Source organism: Ciconia boyciana, chromosome 22 (genome assembly GCF_034638445.1).
Source record: "Ciconia boyciana chromosome 22, ASM3463844v1, whole genome shotgun sequence".
In the NCBI taxonomy this organism is placed as follows: domain Eukaryota; kingdom Metazoa; phylum Chordata; class Aves; order Ciconiiformes; family Ciconiidae; genus Ciconia; species Ciconia boyciana.
This window is the reverse complement of record NC_132955.1, coordinates 2,452,305-2,470,550: the sequence shown is the minus strand read 5'-3', so window position 1 is coordinate 2,470,550 and position 18,246 is coordinate 2,452,305. Positions and strand designations below refer to the sequence as shown.

The following is an 18,246-nucleotide window of genomic DNA, read 5'->3' as shown; positions in this document are numbered from 1 at the left end:
TGCTTGAGCCGGGACCGTGCGCTGCGTGTGTTCCTAGCCAGCATCCGGCACCAGAGGTGGGGTAAGTGACTTTTACTTCAATTCTCTTCTGAATGTTGAGCAGACTTCATCACTTTGCATTTACGCATGGGTTTTTAAAGCTCTGGCTGTGGTTTTGGTGACTGTTTGGCTGAAGATGGAGATGGCCTCACTTTATTCTTGGTATGGGCGTGCTGAAGGCCACAAGCTCTTGTGCATGGAGAAGAGCTGACCCATCCTCCTCTGAGACCCCCTGACACTCCATGCAGTAGTACGGACAGCAGAGCGGGCTGAAGCGTTCCTGGGAGGAGGATTATGGTCCTGGCTCAGAGGTTTCCAGTGTTTACGGGGTGCAGGATGGAGCAGGGAGGTTTTGGGTGGTGGTCAGGGCTGAACAGGGGCTCCGCCAGCCCCTCACTGGCATTCAGGGCTGCAAAACTACGCAGCCAGTTGAAATCCAGGTTATTCGCAACAGCGCAGCCTATACCCGGCGGGACGGTGAAATGTCTGCCCTGCCCCAGCAGCCAGCAGAAGCAGCAATTAAACCTGTATTAATCACTAGAGATGGAAGGGGTAACGTCCACTTAATTGAACGGGAAGAAGGCTGCAGTTCCCTGGGGAGGCTCTGGGGCGATCGATCGCAGCAGGTAGCTGGAAGATGCACGTTGCTCCATCCCGGGGGTGGGTCTGCAGCCGCACCGAGTACGTGGGGCTCCGGCTCTGGCGTGAGCTGCAGGCAGGGCGGGCGGGCACCAGATCTCTGAGTACCGGTTGTCTCTGGCTGTGGCACTGTGTAAGCGGGATGGGTCACCTCTTGAGAAACTGAGGCACAGGAAAATAGTCTCACCACCTTTGTAATGTGCTCAGAGATCTGTGGGCGATGGTGAGGTGGGCTTCCCCGGGATCGCTGCTGCCCTGGGCTGCCAGAAGCGGGGCAGGGAAGGGCAGAGGCAGCTCCTCCGTCCCCCGGCACCGCAGCGGAGGCTGGCAGAAACCTGGGCCGCAGGCGTGCCGGTGCAGGGCTGCCCGACTGCCGCGCTGAGGGCTTGGGCGGCAGCCGGGCTCTGGTTAAAAGGGCCGCTGAGCCATGGCTCTCGCCGAGATCAGAGGCACGAGGCCCCGCTGGTGGCTAGTTGCTTCCTGCTTTGGAAAATGAAAGGTCTGCGCTTCACCTGATTATGGGCTGGCAGGCAGCCTGCGCCTCTGACAGCACGTGGCGTGACGTGCGAGTGACAGCAGTGGAGGTAAGGAGCTGGTTAAGCTCCTGTCTCGCCTGCCCCTCCTCGCTACCCGCAAAAGGCCGGTGCCCAGCTGCCCCGCATGGGATGTGATGGGCACAGGCAGGGAGCCAGAGGGGAATGGATTTTGTCAGGCGTGTTCTCAGCCTGAGCTTGCTGCTCTGAAGCCGTACTGGAGGCTGGGGAACAGCACTTTGCTCACCTGTAGCCTCCCGACAGGGAGATGGGGCTTTGCTGGTATGTTTGTGCATGAGCAAGGACACGCGTGAGCGTAGGAATGGAGACGTAAAGTAAAAGGTCCCGTTCTGCAGGGGAGAGGCGGCAAAGGGAGACGAGAAACTGGGTAGAGCGATGCGTCCTCCCCTCCTGTGTCCGTGCGCTTGCTGAGCCCCCTTCCCTTCTCCGGTCAGCAACCCCACTGGGAGGCTGTGACCTTCTCACAGCATCACCGGGGCGGGGGGAAATCCGTGCGGGTTTTTTTGCAAGCCGGTATTACATTCTAAAACAGCCCCTGAAGGAATATCTGAAATAAATACCCTAGAGCCCAGGAAGAGAGACGGGAAGCACCTCAGAGTGTGTCTTTTAATGCTTCGTGTTCCCCTCGGCTGAGCTGTTGCCGTGCGTAGAGCTGGCCTGGGCTCAACTCCGGCAGCAGGAGTAGATGAACTCTTCCCGTCCCATAAGGAGAGGTTGGAAAACTGTCGGGGAGCAGAGCGGGGCTGGCCGCGCACTTTCTGCTTGCTCTTCTGGTTGGGTCTGGCCAAGGGAGGTGTCTGAGGCTGCTGGACACAAGGCTTTGGTGCCCGCAAAGCGGCATCTCACCCAGGCGTCCTGGCTTTTATTGATAGGCTCTGTTTGGTTCATACTTGACGTAGGGGTGCGGGAACTGCTACGTAATAATGACACCAGATGAGAAAAGACGGCACCTACAAGCAGCAATGCCAATAAGGCGGTGGGTATTAAAGCCTTAAAGGCATCTATAACTAAAAAATATGGAGAGATGAGAGGGTGCTGAGCCACGAGGCAGGCATCTCAAAATACTTCTTTTAAGCGCAGCGGTTCGGCACCAGCCCAGTCTCTTGCTGGTGCATCAGCAGTTCCCAGGAGCAGGTTTTCCGTCCCCAGTTCGTTTCATCCGAGCTCCGCCGTGGTCTCTTCCGCAGGGCCTGGGTTCCTGCCTGGCCTAAGCGGGAGGCTTTGGGGAGCAGCCTGGCTCCAGAGCAGCCTGTCCCCCTCCCCGTGCTGCTCCCTGGTGTCTGTCCAGCCACGCTGCCTGCGCCCGCAGCTCTGCCTGCACCCCGGCAGCCCGCAATCCCTCACACAAAAGAGCAGCAAAGTCAGGGCCTGCCCTTGAGCCCAGCTGGATGCGAACCGAGCTCTGCTGAGCCCTGCCTGGGGAACAGGCTGCAAAACCAGGGGCTGGAGTCAGCGCTGGCCTGGCAGCTGCCGTCCGGCTCGCAGCCAGACCTTCCCCCCGCCACCAGCCCAAAAGGCAGCGAGGTGGGGACAGCCGTGGCGCAGGGAAAAGCTGAGCCGAGGGGTCAGCAATGCCCCGCCGTCAGCTCCGCGGCAGGACCGAGGTGCTGGAAACGTTTATTCCTCCGGGCACCGAGACGAAGGGCTCAGTCTCCTCGCTCCTGCCGGGCCTGCCTGGGCTTTGTCCCGCAGGGAGGGAGACGAGGCAGGAGCCGGCCTGCAGAGCCTGATATAAATACACTCGTGATTGAATAAACTTTGGCTCCGTAACCAACGCTACAGCCAAAACCTGTGGGGAAGGTGGGGCTTGTGTAACAGCAGCAGCGCTGGCTGGAGCTGCAAGAGGGAAGGGAGGTTTCGAGCTGCGCCGACGCCGTTTGCTCACCCACCAGGAAAGGACACCGCGCTCCGGCTCCAGGAGTCGAAGCGCCGAGGAGGGGGATCGGGCTGTGCCAAGGCAGCTCCGACCCGTGGCCACACGCTGCGCCCAGCCGGGCCCCGGCCTTTGAACTACAGCAGCTTTGGTGGCTTTGGCCGAGGGACCCACAACTTGCTCCACGCAGCTGCGAATTTAACCAGAAACACACTTTTCCTCGGCTTTTCTTTAAGAAGATACTGTTGTGAAGTAAGGAAAAAGGCAGCCGAGCCAGAGCTGACTGTTTCCCACAGATGAGGAGCCTTTCATTTTCCTCCCCTCCGAGGTTGTTACCTGCAGGCCGAGACGACAGCGACTCCCTCCTTAGACCATCGCTGGAGGCAAACCAGACCTGCTCCAAGCTCGGCACAGCAGAGGAGAGCCAGGAGCCACCGTGGGTGAGAAGGACCCACAAGAAGAGGCTGTTTTGTTTCCCTGACATGCTTCATCTTTTACAAAAATAAAAAAAAAAAAATCCACGAAACAAATGCTCGTACAGTGAATAAGCCGTTTTATTTTTGTCCTGTGCTCACACAATCTCTCTTCTTTCCCTGACAGGTCACAGATCATTAAAATAAAGTTTCTAAGAGGAAAATAATTTAAAACATACGCGCAGGGCTCCCTTCCAACCTCCCCACACCCACATCTCCACCACTTGTGCTTCGTCTCGTGCGTAAGTAAAGCAATTGAATCTCAGGAGTCGGGGATGGGGGAGCCCACCGGGGTCTCGGCGAGTCCGTCTCGCGCTGCTCGGGGCCGCGGCAAACGCACCGAACACCCCGCAATGCGCTCCGAGATCCAACTACTTTCCCTGTAGCCTGGAAAACGTGCCCACGGCCAGACATCTTCCCTCTCGGCAACGCCACGGGCTGCTCCAGGCCTCCCTCCTACATTACCAGGTTTCCTTCCCTTGAGTTACCACCCCGAGTCTTCCCTCTGACGCGCCACCCTCACCCCGTATCACATGCACAGGACTGGCTAGGAAAAGCCATTTTTAAGCTTTTTCAGTTGCTGGTAAAGTCAGTACACTCCCAGCTGTGCTATATTGTAAATACAGCTTCTAGGATCGTCTCCGTGGTGGAGACGGACAGTGATCAAGGCACTACCCCCACCCCCCTCCTGAAAACAAAGGAAGTCAGACCAACACCTAGGGACAGAAGAGAATCCTATAATGTGATCACACGGTTACACTGAATCTTTATGGCAAAGAGAACATTTAGCAGCTTTGAACGTTTGGGCTTCTCCCTTTTACTCAACACAAGCACTCTAGACCCTATAGGGAAAACCAGGGCTGAAGCCCTAAAAAATCAAAGCGCGGTTAAAAAACAGGAATCCTAACAGCCGTCTAATTTCTATAAGTGACAAGCCCACGGCCTGGGGTGGGAACCCTCCGCTCCCCTTGTGCTGTACGCTGACCGGGGGGGACCCAACGACCCTCCCCGCCTTCCTCCCCAAGCGGTTCCCCAGCCAGTCAGCGGGAGAAGACAGCGTTTGCATGCAGGCTGCTGCGTGTGCCGTCCCAGCGTCCCAGCACGGCGCTGGCTCGGCGGCAGTGACGTGCTCCGAGCGTGGTGGGGGACGCGTATCGCACTGGTTCTGTTAACCCTCTCCAGTTCCACACCCACACACCCTCCCCGCCCCCCCAAATCCTAAAGCTCTACCTGTCCCCCCCGGGGCATCACAGCTCCTCCACACGTACAGTAACGGTTCTCCCCCGAGCCCCCTCTGAGCTTCCTCAGACTGGAAAGGGTTAATGGAAGTCACACCACTTGTGTTTCCATGTGTGCACTGGTCTGATCTAGGAAGGGATGTTGGTTAATCTGGAATTAAGTCAGATTGAATCACACACACCGATGTCAAAACTGGTTCAGGAAAAGGGAGAAAAAAAAAAAAGAAAAAAAAAGAAAAAAAAAACCAACTACCTGAAATCACAGAACTTTGGAAGTTCAGAAAAATGTCTCTCCTATAACTTGTTTTAAGTTCATTTGCTTAAATCTCTTTTCTTATTTAAAGCCAGTTCCTAACAGTAGTTTTTCCACCTCTGCCAATGTCACCACCAGTGATGCCAGCTCGTTTCCTGCGCTCAAAGGATTCCAGGTTGTGGAAGGCGCCGGGCTCGCCAGTGCAGGGTCCGCTCCTCCCCGTCCCTCCCCGCAGGGAGCCCTCAAAACTCAGCCTGCAGGTCCCGCAGTCTCTCCCGTACACTGACCGGCAGCAGTCACGTTTTTTTTGAGAAGATATATCGGATAAGAAGGCATGAAAGTTCCTCTAAGTACTTCCAGGCTCAGCCCTTCTCCAGTTCTCACTTGAGCGAGTGTCCCACTCCTCCCGCGTCGCCGTCCCTTCACTTCCTCCTGTCCTTCTGTTTCCGCTCCTGCCGCCGGGCCTGCTGGTCAGCCACGGCGCGAGGTATCAAAATGACGCTGCCGTCGCTGGCGTACTGCAGGGCGTACTGGCTGGGGGAGTAGGGCTGGCCGTTCTCGTCCCGCAGGCGGCCGAACACTTCCTGGTAGAGGTTCTGCACCTTTTGCTTCATCTGGCGGATGGATTTGAGGAATTCCACCTTCTCCCTGAGCAGTTTGGACTTGTCCCGTTGCAAGTCCTCGACGTCCCGTTCCAAGTTCAGGATGGTGTCCAGTTTCCTCTTGCGGCAGTTCTGGGCAGCCATCTTGTTCTTGCCTCGCCTCCTGATGTCGCGGATCAGGCTCAGCTGCGCCTCGCTGAGCTGGTACTTGGAGAGGAGCTCGTTGAACTCCTCCACGGGCAGGTTGATGATCTTGTCGTTGGTGAAGGGGATCTTCATGGCTCTGGCTCGATGCTCGTCCCTGCTCATCTGCTTATCCAGGAACTCGGACGGCTTCTCCTTGCTGCTCTTCTTCCCCGTGCTGGGCAGCTTGGGCTCCTCGGGATCCAGGGCCCCCGGCGCCATGTTATAGGTGTGGTTGTGGCCAACGTGCTCCAGGTAAGGCAAGTAATGGAGCTGCGACGGGTCCTGGTAGCTCATGCGGCAGAACTTGCTGTACTCTGGCTGGTATCCAACTGCCCCTTCCGCTTCTTCAAAGTCCACGTTTTCAGAGTCTGAGCTGTAGCCAACAGCTCCTTCCTCAGAAAACGAGGAGGAGGAAGAGGATGAGGAGGAAGAGGAGGAGGAGGAGGAGGAGGAGGAGGAAGAAGAGGAGGCTTCTGAGCTGCTCAGAGAAGCAGGACTGTGGCCGGAATCCAGAGAAAGACCTGAGTCAGAATCAAACTCCTCTTCCAGCTGCGAGGCCTGCACTGGGTTGAAACCTTCTTCAATCGCCAAGTCCATCAAGCTGATCTCATCAAGCATGGCTTCGTCTAGAAGACCACCCAGCGGGTCTGGCAGCTCGGGGCCAGCCGTCTCGTTGACTGTGCTGTTCAGCTGCGGAGGGAAGAAGATGCCGCTCAAGTTGGTGGAGCCGAAGGTGGTGTTGAGGCCGGTGGAGTTGTCCGGCGCCAGCTGGAGCAGGGCCGAGCTGCCAGCCATGGAGGGGCTTTCGATTTCTGAGCTGAAGAGGGAGAAGTCCTGTGAGCAGCTACCCAGAGAGGCCTGATGCAGGCTGACATTCTGATTGATGGGAGTGTTCGGAGCGAGGCTGTAGTTAGAAGTCAGCAGGTCTCCGCTCGTGCCGTTGTACAGGGTTTCTGCGGTTGTGTTGTTCACTTCCATAGCCTGGAAGAGATGCGAAACAGCTCAGTAAACGAGCCGCGCTTGAGCCCTGCCTTTCCTCAGTGCCCTTCGCTCCCGGCCAAAAAGAGACAGGACAATGCTTCTAGATCCCACGGAAGGGGCTCTCTCCAGCGGCCCAGCATCATCCGCCGGCTGCAGGAGGGTTAAGACAGCAGCACCAACTGCCACACGGGCGGCACAGCGTCACCGCACGGGCTGGGAGAAAACCAAAGCAGCTGCGACCAACCCCAGACCGCGATTGTCCAGGAATCGGTTGCTTGGGACAGCCATCAAACTTCAATTCAACGGAAGAGCAACACGCTCCTGGAGGGGCAAACGCTTTCCCACAGCCCCCCCCCACCTTCGAGCTCACCTGCATTTCCATGATAGACATGAGGTCCTGCCACTGCTGCTCCAGATCGAAGGGCGACTCGGTCTCTGTGAGGAGAGGAGACAGCAGGCTGGTCTGGATGCCCGCGGACCTGCTCTCGCTGGGCACGGCTTCGCTCAGGGTGGAGACATCCGCAGCTGGAAACTAACCACGTGAGGCAGAGTCAGTCCCCGGCTGATCAGCTGCGGCCAAGGAGCCAGCAATCCCGAATGCCCTTCCACTTCCGCGTGGGCAATCGCTTCTCCTTTGTTCAAAGCAAACTGGTTGCAGTTATTCCTCCACAGTTCACTATGAACTAATTAGAAGCAAAGCCAGAAGTCTTTAATTAATTGTGACCACCACCCACCCCCCCACACTGCTTGTTTCGCAGGCACGATGCCTGGAGCCTCCTTAAGCAGGCTAACCCAATTTACTCCCGGTTCTGCGGTCTGGGTTAGGGGTATAAGAGGCACCGAAACCCCGGCGAGCGAGCGAAGGAGAGCCGCCGCTGCCTCCGGATCCGGCGAGCGGCAGAAGCCATCACCCCCATCCACTCACCTCCGAATTCTCCCCAAAAGGGAAGGTGGCCTCCAACAGCCTAAGGCACTCCTCCAGGGACAGGGCTGTCTGATCCTCCGCACCGGGCACCTGATGTAAAACACAAGGAATCGTAGCCCTGGGATTAGGGAGGTGGTGATGAGAAACGAGCTCCTTACAGCAAGGGCTTTATTACAGCGCATCCAAAAAGAGCCAGAGGCCCCACCCAGTGCTTCGCAGACTCCATCCTCCTGCTCCGGAGAGCGTCAGAGCAGCCCCCCGAGCGCAGCGGGGAAAGGAAACGTGCTGCCTCTGCTCCCAGCGAGCCTCACCTCCTGCCAGCGCAAGGACTCGGCTACAGGCTGGAGGGGACTCTGCGCCTACCTGCGCCACCGCCTCCGCCAGACAACCGAAAGGCACAGCAAGAACCAGCCACCCTCGTCCTAGCGTCCTGCCGACGGCGACACGGCCATTACCCTGCCCGCCTCGCTGCGGCTCCCCGGCCCGGCAGGCAGCCTGCGCTTCCCCAGCATGAAATCCTCTCGTCCGCCCGGGCAAACCCTTATCCCGCGGCTCAGCAGATACCCAGTGAAAGTCACACGCGATGCCGCTCGCCCCGACAGCCGGCCGGCGGGCCCCTCGCCTCCCCTCCACCTCGGCGGAAGCACGGACCCCCGGCGCGCTGCATCACCGCGGGCGCAGACCCCAGCCCGACGGCCCAGGGGTGTTACCTGCGCAGGGAAACTCTCCCCGGTCTCTCCATCAACTAGTAGGTTTCTATCCAAGATCTCATTCCCTCCGCTCCTCCAGCTGTCCCCGCGCTCCCTCCCATCGCTCAGCTCTTTGTCCACTTCGCTCTCTTTCTGCCGGTGGCTGTAGTCAAAAATCTCTCGCCCAGCGCCGAGATCAATATCCTGTCTCCACAGGATGTCAATCAAATCGATGTCCTGAAAGACAGACCAGATTTCCTTCAGCCCTGGGCAGGGTCCTCACCCACCGGCCCCTCCCAAGGGACCCCCCCCCCACCCACCCACCCCCGGGCCTGACCCGCAGCCCACCCGCCGGGCACCCCTCTCCTCCGCCCGCCGTCCCTCGGCGGCCCGGGGCGGTTCTGCCTCCCGGGCTCCCCGAGAGCGGCTCTGCGGGCTCTGCATGGCGGGTGAGGCCGGCCCTCCCCTCCTCGCCGCCCATGGCCGCCCGCCCGCCGCCGGGAGAGGCGGCTGGGGCCGGCCGGGCCCACGTCGCGGCGGTGGCTGCGCCGTGGCCGCCTTGCATCAGCCCGTGGTGCCATCCCGGCCATTTGCATAAGGGGTGGGGTGCGCCGGCAGGAAAATCCCCGCATTTCCACCCACCCACCTGATGCAACTTGAGCCGCCGCCGCCGCCGCCGCCGGGCTGCCCGCAGCCCCCCGGGCACCCCCGCCGCCCTCCCCCGGCCACGGAGCCTGCCCTGCGCCCGAGCCCGCCGGCCCCCGCCCCGCAGCCCCCGCCTCCGGCAGCCTGCGCCGCCGCGCCGCGCCTCCCCCGGGTCCCCCCGCACCCTGCCCCGCCGCCGCCGCCGCCGCCGCCGGGCCGGCAGCATCCCCGAGGCACCGGGGAGCGGCCGCCCGCCCGCACTCCCTCCCCGCAGCGGCCCCGGTACCTTTCTCATGTCCCCAGCTGCCGCCCGGGCCGCGGCGCACACCGATCATGGTCCCCGGGGGAGGGGGGGGAGGCGGCAGGGCGGGCTGGCCGGGGCGCGGCGCCGCGCACGCATCGCCGGCCGGGGCGGCTGGGGAGCCGCGCTCCGCTCCGCTCCGCCCCACCGGCCACAGGTGCCCGCGGCCCCGCTGCTGCGGCAGCAGGAGCCGCCCCCGCCCCCCGTGCGACGGCGGCGGCGGTGCCCCCCGCGCGGCTGGGCCGGGCTGGGCCGGGCTCGGCTGGGCTCGGCTCCCGCCGCCCTGCCCGGGCCGGGCTGCGGCGCGCCCCGCCCGCCCCCCCCCCCCGCCGTTACCTTGGCTGCGGCGGCCGCCAAGCCCCGCCCCCACCCCCGCCCCGCCGGGCTGCGGCCCCGCCGGGCCCCGCCCCCCCCCGCCAATGGGCCGCCAAGCCCCGCCCCGCACCCGGGCGGCGGCCGCCGCCAATCCGCGTCGCCGGGGGCCGCCGCCCCGACCAATCCACGCCGGCGGGGGCCGCCGCCTCGGCCAATGGGCGGCGGCGGAACGGCCGCGCGGCGCCCACCGGGCCGCTCCCCCGCCCTGGCGCAGCGGGGCCGCCGCCCCACACCCCCCCCCGGGCCCGGCCTCGCCCTGCACCGCGCCGGCCCGCACCGCCGGGGGGGGCTCGGCCCGGGGCCCGGCTGGGCTCCCCCGAGGAGGGAGGGAGGGAAGGCAGGCAGGGCAGGCCGGGGTGACCTTGGCTCCCTCCCCCGGGAGACCCCGGCCCGGAGGGGTCGATTCCCCCCCCCAGTACAACCCAGGGGCAAAGCCCCCGCTTGCTCCTCGCCCCCCAGACCCTCACAAGGGGCACGGCCCGCCCCGGGAGCGAGTGGTAACCACGGCTGTGGAGAGGCAGGGCCAAGTGTAAGGAGATCCCCCCCATCCCGGCTGGGGGGGGGGGGGGCTTTGTCAGCCAGGGACAAGGCTGAGCACCAGCAGCTCATCACATGTCTGATGGCCGCGTATTTTTATCCTCGTGTTGTGGAAACGGCACAGGGCAAGCGGTGCCTCCCGCCTTCCCCACCCCCAATGCTGCAGAGGAAAGTACTCGGGATTAAACCTCGCTTTGTCTTTAGGTTAACAAGGAGTGGGCACCCCCGGGATTTTAAAAAAAAAAAAAAAAATTGAATTCCCTGTTTTGGATGATCCCCAAGCTGTTGGCCAGCACCCGCTGCAGCCCCCGCCCAAGCTGCAAAGCCCAAGAGCCCCGCACCGCACCCAAGGGCGAGCTCCAGCTCCTAAAATTATTAATAACAGCCGTTATTCCCCGAGCAAGGTCGTGCCCGGCCCACACGACCCGCGGGGAGTCGCAATATTTTAAGTGCCAGTGAAAAAAAAAAAAAGTCATGGAAAAATTTAAACCTAAAGCCCCATCTGCATCTCATCATCGTCCACCTAACGAACGTGGGGAGGGGGGGGAAGGATCGAGCCCTGCAGGTGCCTTCCAGAGGCAGCATCTGCTGGGAGCTGCATAGCTCCCACGATATTCCCGTCGGAAAGGCTGGGCGGCTGCCGGGGAAGCGAGGTTCCAGACAAAGACACCAAAAAAAAAAACCAAAAAACCAAAAAAACCCCACCCCCAAAAAAACCAAACCCCACTGGGGTAACGCTTTGAAATAAGACTCAGTGCTTTGAAGCATCACACCAGCAGCAAGTACGGTCTTGCTGGCCCGGGGGGAAGAGAGGGCGGTGTGACGATGTGACGGTGTGACGGTGTGACGTGGGTGTGCGAGGCGGGCTCGGCAGACGGGATTTCCTGGCGCTGGGTGCCCAGGCGCTGTGCCCCTGGCAGCGCAGCACACCTTGCAGGTGCAATAACACCCTCCCCTCCTATCCAAGCCAGGCTTTGGGGGGGGAAGATGGAAAATAGAGACACGAGGAAGAGCACGGACGCCTGAACACCCGGGATGGGGGAAGGTGTAGACCCAGATCTCCCCACCCTTCCCTAAAGGGGCGACCGGAGTGGAACTGCAGCGCGGAGGAGCGTGCTTCCCACCCGGCATCACCCAGAGTGGCCGGGGAAGTCACTCCCGGCAAGTCCAGCCCGAGCTGGCCGGGTCTGCAGCTGCACCCCGCGCACGGGCGGCTCGCAGGAAAGGCATCTAATGCTGGATTGTGTTTTAAGACAGAAATAAACAGGCCTCTGGAAAACAGCAGGGTTATCGGCCTCTCGCCACTCAACTCTGCAGCATTTCTCTCTAAAATCTGCTCCCGGTTTCCCTATCCTGCACTTGAAAGGCTCCCCAGCCCCAACGCCCTCAGCCAAGAACACCAGACTTGGGGAAGGACAGCGAAGTCTTCCACAGGCTGCACGTGACCTCGTACAAGGCATTTCATTAAATTCTTCCCCGTTCCCAAGACGGGGAATTACCTCTCTCAATTATCAGGGAAGCAGCTGAACGTGTGAACGTTTGCCTTGCGTTCTGCGACCCTCCGACCGAAGCTCCTCTCATTGACACCTCCAAGGTCGCCAGTTGCAAAGCCAGAGCGAGGTTTTCACCCTCAGTCCCGCAGCCCGAACGCCTCCGGAGCCAGGAGATCCCCGCGGGCAGGTGAAAGCTGCCCGCAGGTACAGCCGAGGCACCATCCCGCTGCTTAGCCATCAATACCAGACCCGAAACAATCGTCACCTTTGTCTCTCCGGCATGCACGCGTTCACACCGCTTTCCTCACTCGATTCCCTGCCCGCTGCTGCGCCGAAGCCACATGACAAAAGCCCCAGGCATCCGCGACAGCTGCCTGCAAAGCTGCCCACCCCTCGCTGCAGGGGACAGGGGTGGCAGCAGTTGAATTCGGCTCTCCCCATGCCCAGACACCTCAGCAGCTCGTCCGAGGCACAATTTACAAGACGCAAGAGCGACACTGGAAGGACCCGACGCCGCAAATTGACGCTAACATCCCCCACACCACGGCCAGGGAGACGCTGAACATGCCGTGACAAAGAGAGCGGTGCCAAAAAGGAAAAAGAGCAGCAGCTCCCGGGGACCAGCATTGCATCACAGCCTCCGAAAGGTTGCGCTCAGACAGAAAAAATAAACCGCTTTCCAGTTCACCTCTCCCCGCCCGTCTGTGATGAAAACCAAGCAACAAACATTGCCACTGGATGAACTCCAGGGCCAAGTAACCCAACCACCCGCTCAACACCTGGGATGAGGCTGTTACCCAATGCCCCTGTTTATTTCCCAGCCTCGTTTTATCGGTTTCACAACACAAAGCTATGCGCACAGGTTGAAACGCTGACCCCAACCCTTTCCCTTTCCTTTTACTATTACTTTCAGACCAAGAATAAAACAAACAAAAAGGAAAAGCTACCCCGTGCACGCAGCTGGAGCCCTCTAACTGAACCGTAATTGAGTATTACACCATTCCCAAGCAGAGACCCACTTTTCCCAAATGCTAAACACCCACAACGTACAGAGTACCGCTCGCTCGGCCGGATACCAGAGGGCAAGAGCCCCCCCAGGGGCTCCCTTTCCCCCCCCAGCACAGGCAAAAGAAGGTCCTGCCTACCTCTTTGGTCAGGTCTCCATTCACCGGGGCAGCCACCGCTCCCAAATCTTCCAGTTCTTCCCCAAAGCCCTGCTCCGCTCCGCTCTCCCTCACCCCGTTGTCGGGATTGCTCCCATCCTGCAGGCCGCTGCCATTCTCTAGGGCGATGCCGGCGCTGGGCTGGCTACCGGACACGGAGCCTTCGGGGTCTCGGTGCACTAACCAGGCGTTGACTTCTGTGGTGGGCACCTGAAACCTGTCCAGGGCCCTCACTTGGCTGAGCAGCCTGCGAGCGGTGAAGTAATAGTCCAGGTCTACGCTTTTTGGGTGGATGCCATATCCATCCAAGGTGTTACGCAGGTTGTGAAACTGGGTCTGGGTGTAAGCGGAGCTCTGGCCAAGAATGATCTCCCGGAGAGGGGGGAGCTGCGAGTTCAGGTAGGTGTCCACGTCCACGCGAACGCCGATCAAGCTGAGCAGAATGGTGAACTGGATGAGGCCTTCGGTGAAGTATTTCTTCAGAGAAAGCATTTCTGGCAGAGGAGAAAAGAAAACAGGTAGAGGGTTTGGGAATTAAAAAAAAACAACCACCAAACCCAGCGTCAGATGAATTCTCCACACAACAGGTTGGTTGGGTTTCTTGCCTCTGCCCCACTTTCAAACAAACAAAATAAAGCAATGACTTCGGCGTTCAGGTTTTCACTAAACAACAGGATAAAAGTTTAAAGAACACGCAAGGCTTTGGGTTCAGGATGACTTCGTTTTTCTTCTCAAATTCTGGAACTCGCTGGTTGACCAGCGGAGCACAATTAAAGATTTAAATCTCGAGAAGCAACAAACCCTCCCCAGAAGACAGCCTCCACCCTCTCTTGCCCTCTCCTCTTCTTCAGAGCTGTTTTAGAACACAGACCATGCAGCTACGTAAAAATCCACGTGACTTACTGTCCAAAAACTCCACATACAGCGACTTCCTCTCGCCCCCCCCAATTCCCCACGCTCCAGGACGGTCTGCTCCCCCCGACAGCCGGCTGCTCTTTCTTCTCCTCTTCTGGTCTGCGAAGCTTCTTGAAAGAGCCTTTTATGAGTCAAAGGTCCCGATCATGGGAAGGTCCAAAGACTCCTCCGCTGCTGGCTGCAATTTCATCAGCAGCTGAAATATAACCAGAGAGCAAACGCGATAACGCGCCGACGAGGCACCACCCTAAACATTGCACATGGACCTACTACAGCGAGAAACGGCGGCTTCCCCACGCGCGGGCCCCTGAAAAGCCCAGCGAATTTCACTCGGAAAGCTGATTTTCCTGACACGACACGGGCACAGAAACACACACCGCGGCGGTTACCTTTGGTGACAATATTGTCCATACTTCCCCTCCCTGAGCTATTCTTAGGCTGGTGCGTCAACTTCGCCTCTCTCTGAAGGAATCCAGCTCCGACTCCCTTTCACTCCTTAGCCCAGTTTCCAGCGGCTCTACAAAAACCCGTCAGGGGCTTTCCACGGGCAGCAAAACAACCCTGGCCAGCGCCCCGACCGAGGACTCCCGGGCTCGCCCCTCCCGCCGCGGCCCCGGCCCGTCTTCCCGGGCCGCCCGCCCCCAGCCCGGCGGGGCGGCTCCCGGTGCCCAGGAGGAGGAGGAGCCGCCAGGCCCCGGCTCTGCCCGCTCTCCCCTCCCGGGGGGGGTCCCAGCGCTGCCGAGCGAGGGACGGCGGGGCCATGTGCCGCTCCCCCCGCCCGCCTGCTCTCCCCGCCCCGGGCCCTTTAAGACCCCCCCGCGCCTCGTGACCCGCCCCCCCGCGCGGCCTCGCCGTCCCCTCAGCGCCGCCCGCCCGCCCCCCGGCCCGGCCCGGCCCGCACCCCCCGCACCGCCAACGCTGCTGCGGCCGAGGCCCCGGCCCCTCTGCCCGCCCCTCCGCGCCGCCGCCCGCCGCTACCCGCTCGCCGCCGCCGCCGCTCGCTCCCGGCCCCGCCGCCGCCGGCCCCGCTCCCGCTCCCCGCCCTGGCCAACCACCTCCCCCTCCCGCCTCGCGCTGCGCCGCCGCCAATCGGCGCCCGGGAAGGGGAGGCGGGACGAAGGGGCGGCCCAATGGAAGGCGGCGGTGAGGCGTTGCTCCCGCCCCCGCCGCCGCCTGGATAGGCAGGCTGAGCGGCCAATCGGCGCGCGGACGGCGCCGCTGGCCCCCGTGCTTGGCCCGGCGGCCGCGCGCTGGGCCAATCGGAGAGGAGAAGCGGGACAACGCGACCCGCCCCCCGCAGCGATTGAGTGACAAGGCCTCTGCCCAATGGAACGCGAGGCCTCCGCCGAGCGACAGCGGCAGCTGCCAATGAGACGACGCACAGGAGCCAGCCGCCCGTCTGGTCGCTTGACTGGCAGCGGCGCGCACCAATCCCTACGACGCAGAGACACCGCCCCTTCGCCCCTCAACTGTTGCCATGGCACCGGGCGCCCCAGGCCCCCAGCGCAGGGCGAGGCCTGGGGCCGCCATGGCGGAGCCTCCATCGCCCTGCAGGCCCCAGCACCGCCCCGGGGGTCCCCCATGGCCCCAGGGCCCCGAATCTGGACACCTCCTGGGGGTAGAGGGGGCTCTGGGCCTCCTCTGGGGCCACACCACAGCGGGGCCTGCGGCGGGGCGATGGCTCCCCGGCCTCGCTCACCCCCGCAGAGCGGCCCAGGGGCCTCCCCTGCGCCGCTGCAGGCCCTCAGGCTGATAAGGCTGTCTAAACATGACCCTGCCCCGCACTCGCCCGTGGCCCTCGCAGGTCCCTGGCCCCACGCAGCCGCCGGAGCCACTTGCAGATGGAAGGACTGAGTCAAAGCCCAACCCAGAGCTTCGCCTCAGGCCCTGCAGTGAGTCAGTGGCGGGGCTGGGAGCGCAGCCAGGGCATCGCCTGCTAACCCCGTGCTTTACTTTCTTCATTCCTCCAGCCCTTTGCTAATTAAAAGTCTTTAATTTCACGCTCCGGCAGCTGCCCAGTCGGTGTACCCCTGCTCATTACGCCCAGGCCTGTTTTTGGGTTGAGAAAAGCGAGCTCCCCTGCTCAGCTGCTTCTCACCCGTGGTGGTGGGAACCGCTGGAGGTGCAAATGGCCGTGTCGGAGAGAGGTAACTCCCAGCCCCAACCTGGGCTGGCCGAGAGCCGCGGGGAGGGGGAGAGCCCGGAGCGGGGACGCCGTGCCCCTGGGGTGTTGGTGCTTGGAGCGGGACGGGGCTCCCCACCGCACAGACAGAGCTGCCGCCTTTGAGCTGCTCACAGCCACCTGCAGCTCACATGCTGTGAACTGTCCGTGTGTCTGGCCGTCACTTGTCAGCCTAAACCAGTCGTGCTGTCCGTGGGTCATCCCACGAGCACCACTGCTCATCACGGGGGAACTCACCGGCCAGTTTGAATTTGACCGAGGAACCGAGGTCTCGATGTTTGATGCCTTTTGAGACAGGAACTACTCAGCAGAGGTGAGGGAAAGGCTGCAACTCATCCCAACCACCTCACCGGCCGCCCGAGGACCCGTGCCAGCGCCATCAGCGCACGGAGCCGGTGGCTCTGAAGCCACTTGACAAAAAGCGCCAGGATCTCCCGTTAGAACTGCAGGAGCGGAGGCGGAAAGGTGCTGTGAACGGCCACGAGAGTGGTGCTGGCATCAGGCCCCCATCCCCTCCTCACGTCTCTGGGGTGATCACCCACCAGATCACCGGCGGGAACGCCATAAACTACTTAAATAAATAAGCACGGAGCGGGGTCGGTGTTAAAACCGTCGCCTCTGAGCAGGTTGTTTATACCTTCCCCCACTGATCGGCGTGGGCTTCTTGCCCAAATCAATGCCGGTGCCCACGGGGCGAGGGGCAGTCGCTGCCAGCCCTGGCAGCGGAGGTGGGCAGGTAGGAGGTAAGGGCAGCCGGGCAGCACCACCCCTGCCTGCTATTCCTGCAACGCTGCAGCTGCCCGGAGCGGCCGCAGCTGCCAAAACCAGACACCCGCTTCCCTGCCCCAGAAACTCGCCGGGACAAACAGGATGCCAGAGACAACAGTTCATCCGAAAAAAACGTGGAAAATGAGCACGAGCTCCGACGCCTCGCAGCTGGGTGAGGTTTCCCAGCCGGGGGTGCCTTCCCCGGGCAGCAGCAGGAGCAGAGCCCTCTTTTTTTACGGCGAGGACCAAGCTTGCCAGCACGGCTGAGAGATGGGGGACAGGCCGTGCATCCCCCCAAACCTGGAGAGCCCCAACACTGCGAGCAGGGACGCTCCAGAGCATCCAGGCAGACAGGCACAAAAGGGAAAGGGACTGGAGCGGCCGGGGGAATGTGGTGAGGAGCCTGGAAGCACCCGGATCCGAGTGATTTTGGGTCACGGGTTTACTCTGCCCCAGCTGCTCCGTCTCGCTAATCTCCTCCTGGAAAACAAGCTGCGAAACACCCACGAAAGCCGGGGTGCGGCCCCGGCCCACGTCGTGCCACAACCGGCGGTTTGCTGAGGCGACTGGCGGCAGCCTCGGCGGGCAGACGGACACGGTCCCGTTGCCGATACCGAGAGCCGCCGCTCGGCGCGTTGCACCCCAGGTGGGAAATTTGGGGGTGCTGCCAACCCCGATGGCCACCGAGGGTTTGCAACGGGGCTGCCTTGGCCCGCGAGCGTTATTCGGGCACTGTCTCCCCGTCCCCCCGTGCACCCCACAGGGAAAAACGGGTGTATGGGAGCATCCTAAAAACCTCTCGCCGCGGCTCCCCAGAGCTGTGGTCAGCCTCCCGCCAGCAACCTGAGCCGGGCTGCCCCTCGCCGGGTTATTTTTAGTGTGTCCCCCCCCCGGGGCTATTTGGAGGGCTGGCAGGCGTCCCTGTCCCTGCACCCTGCCCGGATCCCAGCCCTCCTCCGGCTCGGGTGGGCAAAAGCCTTGCGGTGCCTCTTGTCGGTGAGGGGGGCACGGAGCCCCTTCCCTGGTGCTCCCACGGGAAAACTGCCCCTCCCGGCTCCTTTTCGGCCATGGCCGGTGGGGACGGTTAGGGACAGCCCGTGGCGAGCAGTGTCCCTCCGGTGGGACGCGGTGGGGAGTTGCTCTGGGCACGGCCTGTCCTGCCGCCCCTCGCTCCGAGGCCGTGGCCCAGGTTCCCCCGTGGGCTCAGCCCCCGCTGTGGGGAAACGCTCCAGCCCCAGAGGTTAAAGCAAACGGGGGCCCTTTGGGTGCGACCCATGAGTCACCGGCAAATGCCACCGGGAGAGGTCAGGGGACGGGAGCAGGGGCACGGGGGGGGGGGGGGGCTGTGCCCCAAAGTCAGGATCACCCGTGATGGCACCCGGGGGGGTACCGACCCCCCAGCAGAGCCCACAGCC

The 18,246-nt window shown here is 61.9% G+C and overlaps 1 protein-coding gene across 5 annotated transcripts; it reads right to left on the bottom strand.

Annotated features, from left to right (window-relative positions):
* Window positions 1–3,641: 3,641 nt before the first annotated feature.
* On the bottom strand, window positions 3,642–14,995 carry NFE2L1 (NFE2 like bZIP transcription factor 1). Of its 5 annotated transcripts, none has more exons than XM_072886121.1 (8): window positions 14,860–14,949; window positions 14,271–14,398; window positions 13,870–14,077; window positions 12,949–13,460; window positions 8,474–8,689; window positions 7,764–7,853; window positions 7,209–7,370; window positions 3,642–6,838 (listed from the first exon to the last, which is right to left on the bottom strand). In XM_072886121.1, exons 4-8 carry the CDS (start codon window positions 13,456–13,458, stop codon window positions 5,492–5,494), a joined length of 2,325 nt encoding a protein of 774 aa, XP_072742222.1. In that variant the 5' UTR covers window positions 13,459–13,460; window positions 13,870–14,077; window positions 14,271–14,398; window positions 14,860–14,949; the 3' UTR covers window positions 3,642–5,491. The 5 variants fall into 5 exon arrangements, with proteins under 5 accessions (XP_072742222.1, XP_072742224.1, XP_072742223.1 ...); XM_072886123.1 differs by having other exon boundaries at window positions 13,870–14,059; XM_072886122.1 differs by lacking the exon at window positions 14,271–14,398 and having other exon boundaries at window positions 14,860–14,995.
* Window positions 14,996–18,246: the final 3,251 nt, after the last annotated feature.